The 11,716-nt window shown below is 43.7% G+C and overlaps 1 protein-coding gene across 1 annotated transcript in view; it reads right to left on the reverse strand.

The window, feature by feature from the left end:
* Positions 1-197: 197 nt before the first annotated feature.
* Positions 198-11,716, reverse strand: part of si:dkey-151g10.3 (serine/threonine-protein kinase WNK3) — a 43,551-nt gene continuing 32,032 nt past the window's right edge. Inside the window, exons 13-28 of the mRNA XM_034209514.1 lie at positions 11,130-11,674; positions 10,797-10,840; positions 10,143-10,278; positions 9,926-10,042; positions 9,729-9,830; positions 9,584-9,632; positions 9,324-9,470; positions 7,192-9,227; positions 6,690-6,992; positions 6,126-6,133; positions 4,738-5,020; positions 4,290-4,636; positions 3,873-4,108; positions 3,684-3,779; positions 3,440-3,603; positions 198-3,354 (exon numbers count right to left, since the gene is read on the reverse strand). Coding sequence (XP_034065405.1) covers positions 2,788-3,354; positions 3,440-3,603; positions 3,684-3,779; positions 3,873-4,108; positions 4,290-4,636; positions 4,738-5,020; positions 6,126-6,133; positions 6,690-6,992; positions 7,192-9,227; positions 9,324-9,470; positions 9,584-9,632; positions 9,729-9,830; positions 9,926-10,042; positions 10,143-10,278; positions 10,797-10,840; positions 11,130-11,674 — 5,180 coding nt within the window. The 3' untranslated portion in view covers positions 198-2,787. The remainder of the gene's footprint in view (positions 3,355-3,439; positions 3,604-3,683; positions 3,780-3,872; positions 4,109-4,289; positions 4,637-4,737; positions 5,021-6,125; positions 6,134-6,689; positions 6,993-7,191; positions 9,228-9,323; positions 9,471-9,583; positions 9,633-9,728; positions 9,831-9,925; positions 10,043-10,142; positions 10,279-10,796; positions 10,841-11,129; positions 11,675-11,716) is intronic.

The raw sequence follows: 11,716 nt of genomic DNA on the forward strand, positions 1-11,716 counted from the left end.
CATAACATTTACCATGAATACATAGTGTTTTCAGATTTTTTAAATGTATGTAATGTAAAGTTACTCCGTTGGACCTTGATGGCGGTCTTCTGATGAAGCCTGATGTGCCACATTTACCCTACACAAAAAGTTGTTGTTTTTAGGAGGACTCTGCTTCATAAGATTATGGCATTTGCACAATCAACACAATGTTGTGGTTTGATGTTTAACATCATTTATTTTGATTAGTTACAAAACATAAATAAAATCAACAGTAGAATTAGTTACAATTTACAGAGGCTAAATCACCAGCAACATACTTAATTTTTTCAGGTTTCACTGCCCAAATGTCCTTTTATCATTGGTTCCCAGTCATGTCATTTTGGGACTCCCCAGATTTTCGTTGCAATTATTTGTAAGTTAATTCAATATGAACTGCAGCTTAGCAGGAACATCTATGCAAGTATGTTATGTATCTAACAGGTTGGTGGTCCATGTTTTATAACTGAAATTACATCAAAAAAATGACCAAAGATTCTCTGAAGACAATCTTGAACTCAGAGGTATATCGATGCAGGGGAGTCCCATGTAAACATAGATGAAAACCAGTGTTTTTTTCTAGTTTCAAATAACCTTATATTTATAATGATGAGAACACAATTTTACAATTTGTACAACCCCATTTCAAAATACAAAAATAATCTTTATCTTTTAGATAACATTTTGGTAACACTTCAAGGACAAAGTCAGCTCTACATCATGAATCATGATCATTAAGCTGTAGCTTGCAGCCAACATGTTAGTATCAGACATGACAGCACATTATCTCCCCTTCACTAAGAATAAACTATATCTCTGTGACAGTTTGGGATGTCTTGAAAATCAATATATTCTAGTGTATGCAGTTTCTGAACAACCATACCATTTAGCACAAGCTACTCCTTCTTAACCATTTATGTTTTATTATCTTTGACTCACTTCAGCAATCTTTAACAACCGGTAAGATCTCCTGTTTTCATTGACACGCAATATTTCGATAATTATTAAAACAGAAATGTTGCTTTGACTACAGGCTACTAATTATACCCAAACGTGTATTATTTCCAGACCATTCAAGGTCAAATGCTTGTATGGAGCACTGATAACCCAATAAAATGTACAGTAATATATTAACTGCTGATATATTACTCTGTATCTCTACATCTACAAATAAAGGGTGCAGAAATAGAGGAATGGGACATTTTTTGACCTTTTGCAGTGTGCGTAAAAAAGCACAATTATGGCCCACAGTTCAGCTTCTGAATGATACATTCACACTGACAGAATTGATTTAAGCCTCAATTGTTTACAACTGAAACAAGGAATTTATCCGACGCCAAACAAAATAACAAAATATGCAAGTGAGGATGTGACAACGATGTTGGACATCAAGCTTGCGACCGGTATTTGGTCTAACCTTTCACTTGTTTTGTTAAAAGCCCAAAGCATAGGCATAGTAAACATTTTTAGTTGGGTACAGTGACATTTGAGGGGCTACTTTCAATGAAAAGAAACAGGGATGAAATTCATAATGCAATATATACCAAAGGACTTTCACCAAGCTTTGTCACAAAGAAATAATATACACTCACACACCCACAAAAAAAAATGCAGTAATTTTAAAAGGCAATGTGGGAATAACACATGGTCTCCCCGGTCTATAATAACTTGGCAGTTTAATCTTTCTCCTCAGCATGACACCGTGATATACTTTGATATGAGCTCTAACCGAAAGCAAAAATGTCAAATAGGAAAGCAAATGTACTTGCTTGTATGATCACAGTAAGCTGCAAATGGTAGCTTCACGAATATAAAGCAAGTGCACGCACTTTGCATTCTGGCAAGTCATGTTAGTCATAAGGTCATGCAGTCTTGGGCTGAGTGTACCCAGGTCTCCACTGAACATACATGGCATACTTCATTACAAATGTATCACATCACTCATAGTAAGTTAGAGTGTTTCTATGGTACAACTGCTGAACATTAAATAATACAAATGAAGCACATGCTGTACCTTTGAACAACACTGCAACAGTATATTGGTAGCACTATGGTAACGATGGTAGCCAGATAACTTTACCATGCTTTACGGTATAACATGCTATTCGTTTTATTTTGTTGCCCAATTGAATCACCTTGTGCTGTAGGTCCGCAGTTTTATGTAATAATCATGAGAAGATCCTATCTGCATCCGGTTTTCATCATGTGCTTCTACAAAAATATGTTATGCCTTACAGAAAAATGCATACAATACATGCTGATCAATTTAGATGACCATTACTAATTGCACTTTTAAGATTGATAGTCCTTTCACTGTAAGCAAAGACAAATTAAAACACAGTGTCAAATATGTTCTACCTCTGCTTAGGAAGAGTTCAACTGAGTTGGTTTTAAAACAAACATGAATGTTAATTTGTGTAAAAGGACATAAGGGATATGTACTTGGATAATCCATAAACACTCAACCACACTCATAAAACGCACACACTCATACATTTAAGAATGTATACATCTCAACACCCAAACATACCATGATTCATAAACACAGCTGTTGTGTTCCATGTTGCCCTCTGTCTGTACATGCTATAATCTATCACGTCTCACATTCACGCCCCATCTCATCCGGAAGTACACTGGAATCCATATAATCATTGCAGTCACTATTCTCTCATACACAGCCACAACTAACAATTCAAATAGATCTGCTTTACATCCTGATCCACGTCACGTTTCCATCTCTTGCACCTTCATATTGACCTCACACTGGTTTCATTTCTGTCCCAGAGGAAGAGTAGAGGTTGGGGGTGTTGGGTGCATTTTGGCACTGGAAGGTAGAGCAGCAGTAGAGCAAGAGGAGGAAGAGGTTGAGGAGGGTGAGGAATAGGAGCATAATTTCTCCCCAGTAGCAGTAGTGCTATCTGCTGGTGCAGCGGAGCCACTGCCAGGCAGTGGGGGTGCAGCCGTGGACACTGGAGATGTGGGCATTTGGGAAGGCAGCAGCGGTTGGCTTTGAGGTGTAGATTGGGGCAGCTGGGTGATGGGCTGTGTCTGTGGTAGAGACTGGGACTGTGTGGGAGTTTGCATCCCGGGCTGCTGGCAGAGTGTAGACTGCTGATAGGTCGCTTGCTGTAGGGGGAGGGACTGATGGAGGTGTAAACTTTGTTGCATCGGTAACACTGTGGCCATGTGCGATTGTGGTGATGGTCCCAGAGAGTGCAAGGTGGAGAGGCTTCCTCCAGCGGTGTAGTGAGGAGGGGTTGCCCCGGGCAGGCCGGCAGGGGTCGGGGATGCCTGGGGATTCAGCTGTGTCACTGGAAACCAACCAGGGGGAGCCCCCTGTATGGAAAATAATTCACAGTACAATCATGATATCCATAAAACAATCCCAAACAAATATTTGTTCTATAGTGAGTATTCCTACCTCTGTCGGGTTGCTCCAGCCTCCCAACTCCTGCACCTGCTGAATCTGTTTGATTTGATTAAGTGAAGGTTTGGGCTGGGCGGAGCCCACCGTCTCCTTCGTCCAATCATCAACAAGTTTGTGCAGTTCATCTGTGAATGTGCTTTTTCTAAGAGGGCTGTGATCTGTGGAAAAATGAGGGCATGTATCATAATTGTTCTGTTTAATTTCTGTGTTGTCTTGATTTGTCACTGAGAAACTGCACCTCGTTTGGCAGGCAGTGAAGTGCAGTGCTCTGTATTGCAGTAAAGGGGCAGCCTAGTCTGTTCACCACCTGAGAAACTACTTGACTGCTGAATCCCTAGACGGGAGATGTATAGAACAGTCACACAGAGATCAAGCAGTAACAGAAAAAAGAGAAAGCGGGAGAAACATCATCTATAAAAGTGTGTACCAGAGTGTGTGACTCCGTTGTTATCCATGTGAGAGTGAGGCCGCGGTCGGAGCTTGATTTTGGCTGGCCTGGGCCTACGAGGAGAGAGGACAGGGGGTCCCGAGGGAAGAGAAGGGATGCGGGACAGGGAGGCAGGCAGACTCTGCCTTTGGTCTTTGAGGGAACGAAGCTGTTGGTACAGCTCCTGCAGCTCTCTGTTCTGCTGGGACTGAAGGCACACCACCTCTTTGATGTGCCTGTAAAGAGACAAACAGAATAGGAATATAGTAAGAGTTTCAAGGTTTGAGAAAAGAACATGAACTGAAAATGCAAAACAAAAGAGTATTTAAGGGTAAAAACACTTATTATATAGACAAGAAACAACCATAAATGGAAATATAGCAAAATGGAGGTTAAGCTTTGCCCTCCATGACTTACTTCTCTCTGAGCGTGTGTAGTTCTTTTCTCAGGTCTTCATCCACCATCTCACACTCATTATCATCATCATCGTCATCGCTGCTGGCCAGGGGGGAGTGGCTGTGCCCATGACCTCGAGGCAGGTGAGCCATTGCTGGGGTCCTCTTATGCTCATCTCTCTCTCCCTCCTTGGCTCGAAATTTCCTCCTCTCCCTCTCCAGGTCGGGAGACACCGGGGAGCTGTCAGTGTTCCTTTCCGCCTTCCTGGTCTCGGCCTGGCTGACAGAGAAGCGTCCCACTTTCTTGTGCGTGCTCCCATGAGCTGACGGCGCAGCCTTCGGGGGAGAGGACTGGGGAACGGGTGTCACCTGATGGCAGAGGATGTGGGAGATATTAGCTTCCTGTCCGAGCTGCAATGAAGGTTCAGACTGATGAGTGGCAAAGATTAAATCTGTTCTGTTGCTCCTACCTGAAATCGTCCTTTGCTTGCATGAGGTGGATTTAGGGGTGGCGCCTCCTTCTCCTCTCTAAGTGCCTGACTGCTGGAACGTCCTTCTGATAAAGAGACAGGGATGAAAAACAAAAAATGGGAGACAAGGACCGACAGGGGCAAAACCACAGAGACACGGGTATGAAGAGAATGACGAGGAACGAACGCAACAAACACAGAAAAATGTACCCGACATGAGACATACAGATGCACACAGATAGACGTGGGACATGAACACAGAGGCACAGTGTTAAAAATCACCCTTCAGTGTCACACATCATTAACTCTGCGACTAACATGACTTGAATGCAGTTCTATGAAATGTGTAACATATGAGTTCTGTGAATGTCATTTGGTAAAATATAAACAAAAAACTGGATAATACATTTTTGTGGATGAAAGAAAATCAATCTTAAGAATGTGTAATGGGCGTGTGGGAAGGGGTGGTAAATGCTTGTGTCATTAAGAAAAATGATAGTAGGCATTTCATAAAAATAACACATAGTGAAATGGCATTTGAATGTTTACAACAGTTTAACCCCACCCACCCACACATCCACTCACTCATTCTCACTGACTCACCATATTCCCACTCATATATCAGACAACAGAGCCCAATATCACATTCCAGATCTGTGCTCTGTTCCAGTGATATTGTTCAGTGTGTTTGATATTTGGGATTACTACATGTGCAACGTGTAAACATGGATAATAACTGCATAATTTAAAATCAACATGTATATGTATGCAGCCTGATACAAATTAGGGGTCAACTGATTTGTTTTTTTCAGGGGCGAGACAAGGCTGATTATTCATCAAGGAGACCAATAACCTTGTTTTTGCAACTTCGGTTGTGATTGTGTTGTTGATTTCAACTACAGCAATATCTGCAGCATTGTATAAAACACTGATTTACTTGCAGCTTTAGTCTGCATTAGCTGAACCAGAGCCAATTTTTTTATTTAAAAATAACTATTCTTGTAAATGCTTGATATCCCAGATGATTATCGGTTGACCCCTTATTTTAGTGTTACTTACAGGCAACGGTCCATTATTAGTCAGCTGTGCGGAACATAACATGTGCTCATGCATGTGCACTCTTAGAAAAGGCGCTACGCTATTGCTTATCATATTAAACATATAAACAAAAACACATGCAGGACGGCTGAAATAATTGTCAGCGTGACAGCTGTTACAGCTGTGAGAAATGCCTACCCATGTACAAGATAACCTTATAAGCTCTGGGAAATGTGCACAATATAGCCTAGAAATAATAACTTTAATCTGCATATTTATACAGTTAATGCAAATGGAATCATGGTCTACTACTACAGTATATAGCATAGTCTCATGGAGACATGCTATACTGTAGGAGCTGACACAGAAGGCGACACATTTTCTAAATGTAAACTGATGACACAATATCAGTTTAGCAACTAAGCATCTTTCTTATATGTGTAATGAGGTGAGTTGCCCGGTGCTGTCTACACTGAGCCAGCAGGTGGAGGTGAGATGGTTGCTGCTGGCTGTGCTTGCAGACTCGTGGCAGAAATATGAAGGGAAATGTCACGGCAAAGGCACAGCTGGGCTTTACTCCAGAGCCAACCTCTTCCTACACTGTGCCAATCTTCCACCCTCCTCTACTCTCGTCTGTTCTCGCCCCAGGGTGAGCAACCCATGCAAAAGGAAAGATTGCCAAGAAAATAAAATTAAGCAAAAAGAATTTTAGAAAAGAAGGCAAACAAAACAATAATGCATGTAGTGATGTCAACACTAACATTACATGGATTGTCTATTGTCACATTAAAATATACAAAAACAGGATTATTTAGCTGTCAACATTAACATCCTTTAACATTAACAGTAATTAATTCCTGTTGGTTACAAAAGTTATTTTACTATGTTAAAACTAGTACTAGATATTAGATTTACGACCATGTCCCAACATCCCATTCTCTCTCTCTCTCGCTCCCTGAGAGGACGCTACCTTGCTGGACTCTGGGCTTCTTGAACAAGCTGGCGGAGTGGCGCAGTTTGCACGCCCAGTTTTTGAATTTGCGAGTCCAGGATTTCTTGCTAACAGGATTTCTGATACTAGGACATGTCAGGTTTAGGCCAAAATATCCACCTCCTGCATTGTGCTTCTGCTGTCCATGCCGGAGGGGGATCGGGTGCTGATTGGGGGGCCACGATGCGTCTCCAGTGGTACTGGTGTCAGAGTGTGGGCGTACAGCCTAGAACAGTTAAGACAATTAAGAGTGGCTGCATGGAGTTGAGACGTTCAAAACGGAGAGACACACAAACATGTCAAAACAACAAATGTAACAAACAGCTTTAGACAGCAATACACTGACATTTACTAAATAAAATAATGTACATTTAGTATAGCGAAGACAAATTTGATAGAGAATGTTCGCAAAATGTTTCACTCACAAGAATGGTTGGTTCTCCTGGTACGGGTGGACGCTGGCGCCCGACAGACTCATCCTGATTGGGAGGAAGGAGAGAGGCAGGCGGGGTGGAGGAGGCAGAGGTGGAGGGGAGAGATGGGCCAGGCTGGTGCTCCACTGGGCCTTTCTCTGCAAAATAAACTTCTGAGGAAGGTATTTCTCCTCTGCAACCCCTCTCTGGGTCAGGGGAGGTGGATGAGGAACGGGAGGTTGTAGAGGAGGTAGAAGAGGATGAGGAGTGAGGAGAAGTATTTGAGGAGGAGGCAGGTTGGGGGAAAGAGTAGTGGCGAGACAGTGGCTCAGATGACTCGTCTCCTCCTGCTGACATGGAGGCAGCTGATGTAGGTCCAGAGGCCGGCGCCGCCCCGCTGCTGTACTCCTGATACAACAAGTTCCTCAGCTTCTCATCCAGGGTCTTTATGCGGTTGTCCACAAATTCAATTTTGGGGGGGCCCTCACTGTCTGACTCAGCCACGGAGGAAGGCTGAGCGGGAGATGGTGTCATCCTGAGGGAGAGTGTGGGTACGGGTGCATCAGAGCTCAGATTGAGAGGCGGCAGAGAGGATTCAGAGGAAGGGGGGACATTCGTAAAGTAGCTGCATGTGTCTTCTGTGAAACTTGTCTCTCCTGTAGAAACCTCTGACTCTGACATCTGTAAAGAGGACTGCTTCGTCGGGGAAAACGGCTGCTGTTTCTGCGGTGTGTCCGTCGCTTTAACCGCTTCTTGTTGCTGTTCAGTGTGTTGCTGCTGTATATGCTGGTGTGACAACTCAGCAGGGATTTGTGTTTGTTGTGGAATCTGCTGTTGTGGTATCGGGCTAACATTTAGCTGGGCCTGTTGTTGAAGAAACTGTTGACTAATTGACACAGGCAGCATTTGGCTGTGATCTGGATTTGAAGCTACATAACCCATAAACATCTGCTGCTGTTGTTGCTGCTGTGCTGTGTTGTGCTGTTGCTGTTGCTGTTTGCTGTGCTGCTGCTGCTGCTGCACCATGTGCTGTTGCTGTAAGTGCATTGTCTTTTGTAGGTGTAGCTGCTGCTGTTGATCAATGGCAGCCTGCTGTTGAGGCAATGCAGCAGCTTGGGTTGCCACTACTTGCTGTTGTAGCGCAGGCTGTTGCATCACCTGTTGGGTATACTGAGGTGTTTGCTGTTGAGGAAGGGCTTGTTGGGTCTGCTGTGGGGGACTAGGTGGCAGAAACTGCTGCAGAGGCACAGACTGCTGCAACACCTGCACATCAGTCAGCTGTATTTGTTGCTGCATTAGTTGCTGATGTTGTAGCTGCTGGAGTGACTGCTGCATCTGCATTTGCTCTGGATACACTGGATGCTGCTGTTGCTGTGGTGCTGCCTGCTGTATCTGTTGTTCAAGCTGCATTGCCTGCAGTTGCTGTTGAACTACAGGAACCTGCTGCTGTAACGCAGGCTGTAGTTGTGCCTGTGGTTTTTGTGGGGATTGCTGAATGAGCGTTTGCTGATGCTCCATGCCAAGCAAGCTTACCGCAGAAGAGGTCACCGCTGCAGCAGGAGGAGGGGAGCTGAAAGCAGTTGAAGATTGGTCCGCTGCAGGGACACATGACCTTGTAGCAGTTAGCACTGTATCCCCCATACTCTGACCTGTGACAGTGGAGCAACCATTGCTTCCAGGAGAAGCAAGGACATCTTGGAGAATGGTTATGGGTGTGGGAGACATGACAGTAGGGGCAGTGGGGGGGTTTGCAGCAGGTATTACTATGGATGAGGGAACACTTGCAATTTGGTCAACAGAAGCTGAGGTTAGGATTGGCCGTTCAAAACCACCTGAAGCAGTAGCGGGGACAGAGGATTTAAGAGTGGAGGCTGGTGCTGAGATGCTTTCAGGGGCAGTGGGGTAAAGAGCCGGCGCAGCAGTGCTTGAGGGGGCAATGGAGGCAGGGGCAGAGGCAGTGGAGATAGGAGGGGAGGTGGCAGAAAGGGCGGGGCAGGGGGGAGAAGTCAGTCCGGTTATGGACTCCAGACTCTGGGATCCTTCACTTTCTACAGGCGCACATGAGAGGAACACATGGTTAGTTCTTGTTATGCTGTATGTCAGTCATGTAAATAGGCAGCATTACAATTAAACCCAGAGCTCACCTCTCTCTGTTTGAGGAGACAGAGGAGTCCTCATCTCTTCAGATGTAAGCGGTGTATCTGCTCCGGATAGAGAGTCTCTGTGGCGAATAGTCTGATTGATAAAGAAGCGCCAGCGTCCCACTGGGGAGGAATGGGGCACTGCCTCCACTGAAAAGCATAGATGTATTTTCCTAGTTAGAGCAATTTATAGAAGATACACATTTCTTTTATTTTCTAGTGCTACTTTTTTGTGACTAAAAAAGCATTTATTCATAACTCACTTGAAGAACTAGTCGGAGTGCTCACAAACAACTGGTCAGTTGATCCAGTCTATTGAAGAATAGAGATTATAAATAATTATTATTCAAAAACAGAAACATTACAGAGGAGAGAAGGTGTGAGATTCAAATATGGATATCAACATACCTGTGAATGTGTATGAAGAATTTCGTGAGCTTTCTTGACTGTGGCTCTAAGCTCCTCAACAAATGTCTCTTTCTCTACATCAAGAACAAAGTCCTCCTCTACCTACAGACACAATGCAATCAGACAGCATTAATAAAGACATACAATGAATATTTTTTAGAAGCAATGCATACGTTATAAATACATGAGCGGCCTACCATGTAATCTGCTATATCCTCTGCTGCATCCCCTTCGGTGTCAAATTTAAATGTTACCATCTTGTTGGTATGGGTTTCCAACTGGCATTCCACCATATTGTCCCCACTGCCTGACACCTGGGGAGGACATGATAAATCAACATTATAGAGGTTTAGTTTTCAAAACATTATAGTATACATAAATTCAGCACATATGCAAGGGGTTGCCTTTTTTTACCTGGAGCATGCTCAGTTGAAACTGATGTGAAACTTTCTCAGACTTCTGACCGGAAGCTCTTCCTTGCATCTTTAACTTATCTAACTTCCCATTGGCCATGAGCTGAAGGGTTTCCTCTCCATTAGCTGGAACAGACCTGTGTGTGGTAAGGTAAAAGGTTGGTTTACACATCATGATGCAAAATACCCTTAGCACATACCGTACATCTCTGAAAATATGTATATGTGATGCATATATTTATTATCAACATGATACATTTAAGCGTTTTATATCACACACAAACACATCCGGATGTATTATTCATGTTGACCACTACACTGTGGGTATGGTCAATAGGGGCTAACAATAAGAAATATGTAAAACTAACCTAATGCGATATTAATATTCTATCTAACTAGTCTAACCATTGGCATCCCCTATAACATACAAAATGTAAGAAAGGCTCAGGATACAAATACAGAACTATTTTGCCCCCAATGTGTTTACACTTTCAGAAGACTGATTGCACTTAATGTCTTGAGCCGTTTTCAGACTAAGGCATTTGAAAGTTCTCAGTATCAGCACTACTACAGTGTTTTATCTTGACGGATTGACATGTTGAATGATTTGATATGCAACAACTATTATGTAGAAATAGCACGATAAGAGACATACCCTGAAGAAGAATGATGTTCTGTAATAGACAGGTATGGCCCATCCTGTAGAGTAAAATGAAAACAAGCACAGGAGTATGCAGACACAAAGAAAAGAGAAATAACACGGTTAGCATATGAGATCCAAGTAAGGCTATAATGTAGTAATGAACATTTCATCTAATAACACATGCACGACTCTATAAATATACTTATGTTTAAAGATTAAACACTGGCTAGTTTCAAACCAAAAGTCAAAGTGTTTTCAAATAAGTAGTTAGTAGTACACTCAATCATTCTGCCAGTATGTCAGCAAAGTATAATTATTTGTAATCAACTCTCATTCTTCCTGTACCTGAGCAATGCCCAACAGGGTAAGGTCACAGTCTTGCAGCGAGGCTTGGGGCAGTTTGGGGGCATTAGAGTCAAGCGATTGTAGAGTAGTGACAGGCAGAGGGGAGGTGGGTATAAAGTCGGCCTGCCCTGGTAGGGTTATCTTGGCTGCTGGAGGAGATGTAGGCAGCTCTGGCAGAGGGGCAGCAGCAGGAGGGAGGGATGGCAGGAAAGGGAGAGATGGTAGTGATGTTGGGGGATATGAGGTATGAGAGGGGTTGAGGGGCGTTTGTTGTGCAGTAAAGACAGCATGGGGTAGAACGGGCTGTTCAGCAATAGGTATCCCAGTGCGTGTTTGAGTGTGAGAATGAGCCTGTGTTTGAAGGTGCGTCTGTGTCTGGGAGTGGATTTGGGCCTGAAAGCTGGTTTGTGTGTGTGTGTGAGCTGGCAGCATCTGCTTGGCTTGGTGCTGCGGAGACGGGGGGGGCGCCTGCCACGAGATGACTGTAGATGGGCAGGGACTGGGGCTCTGCAACATTACAGGTGCCTGTCTGTGCAGAGAGATGGCTCACCAGATATGAAGCAGGTGGACCCTGTGGGGGCTGCAGA

The sequence above is a fragment of the Gymnodraco acuticeps genome, unplaced genomic scaffold, assembly GCF_902827175.1.
Source record: "Gymnodraco acuticeps unplaced genomic scaffold, fGymAcu1.1, whole genome shotgun sequence".
NCBI lineage: Eukaryota > Metazoa > Chordata > Actinopteri > Perciformes > Bathydraconidae > Gymnodraco > Gymnodraco acuticeps.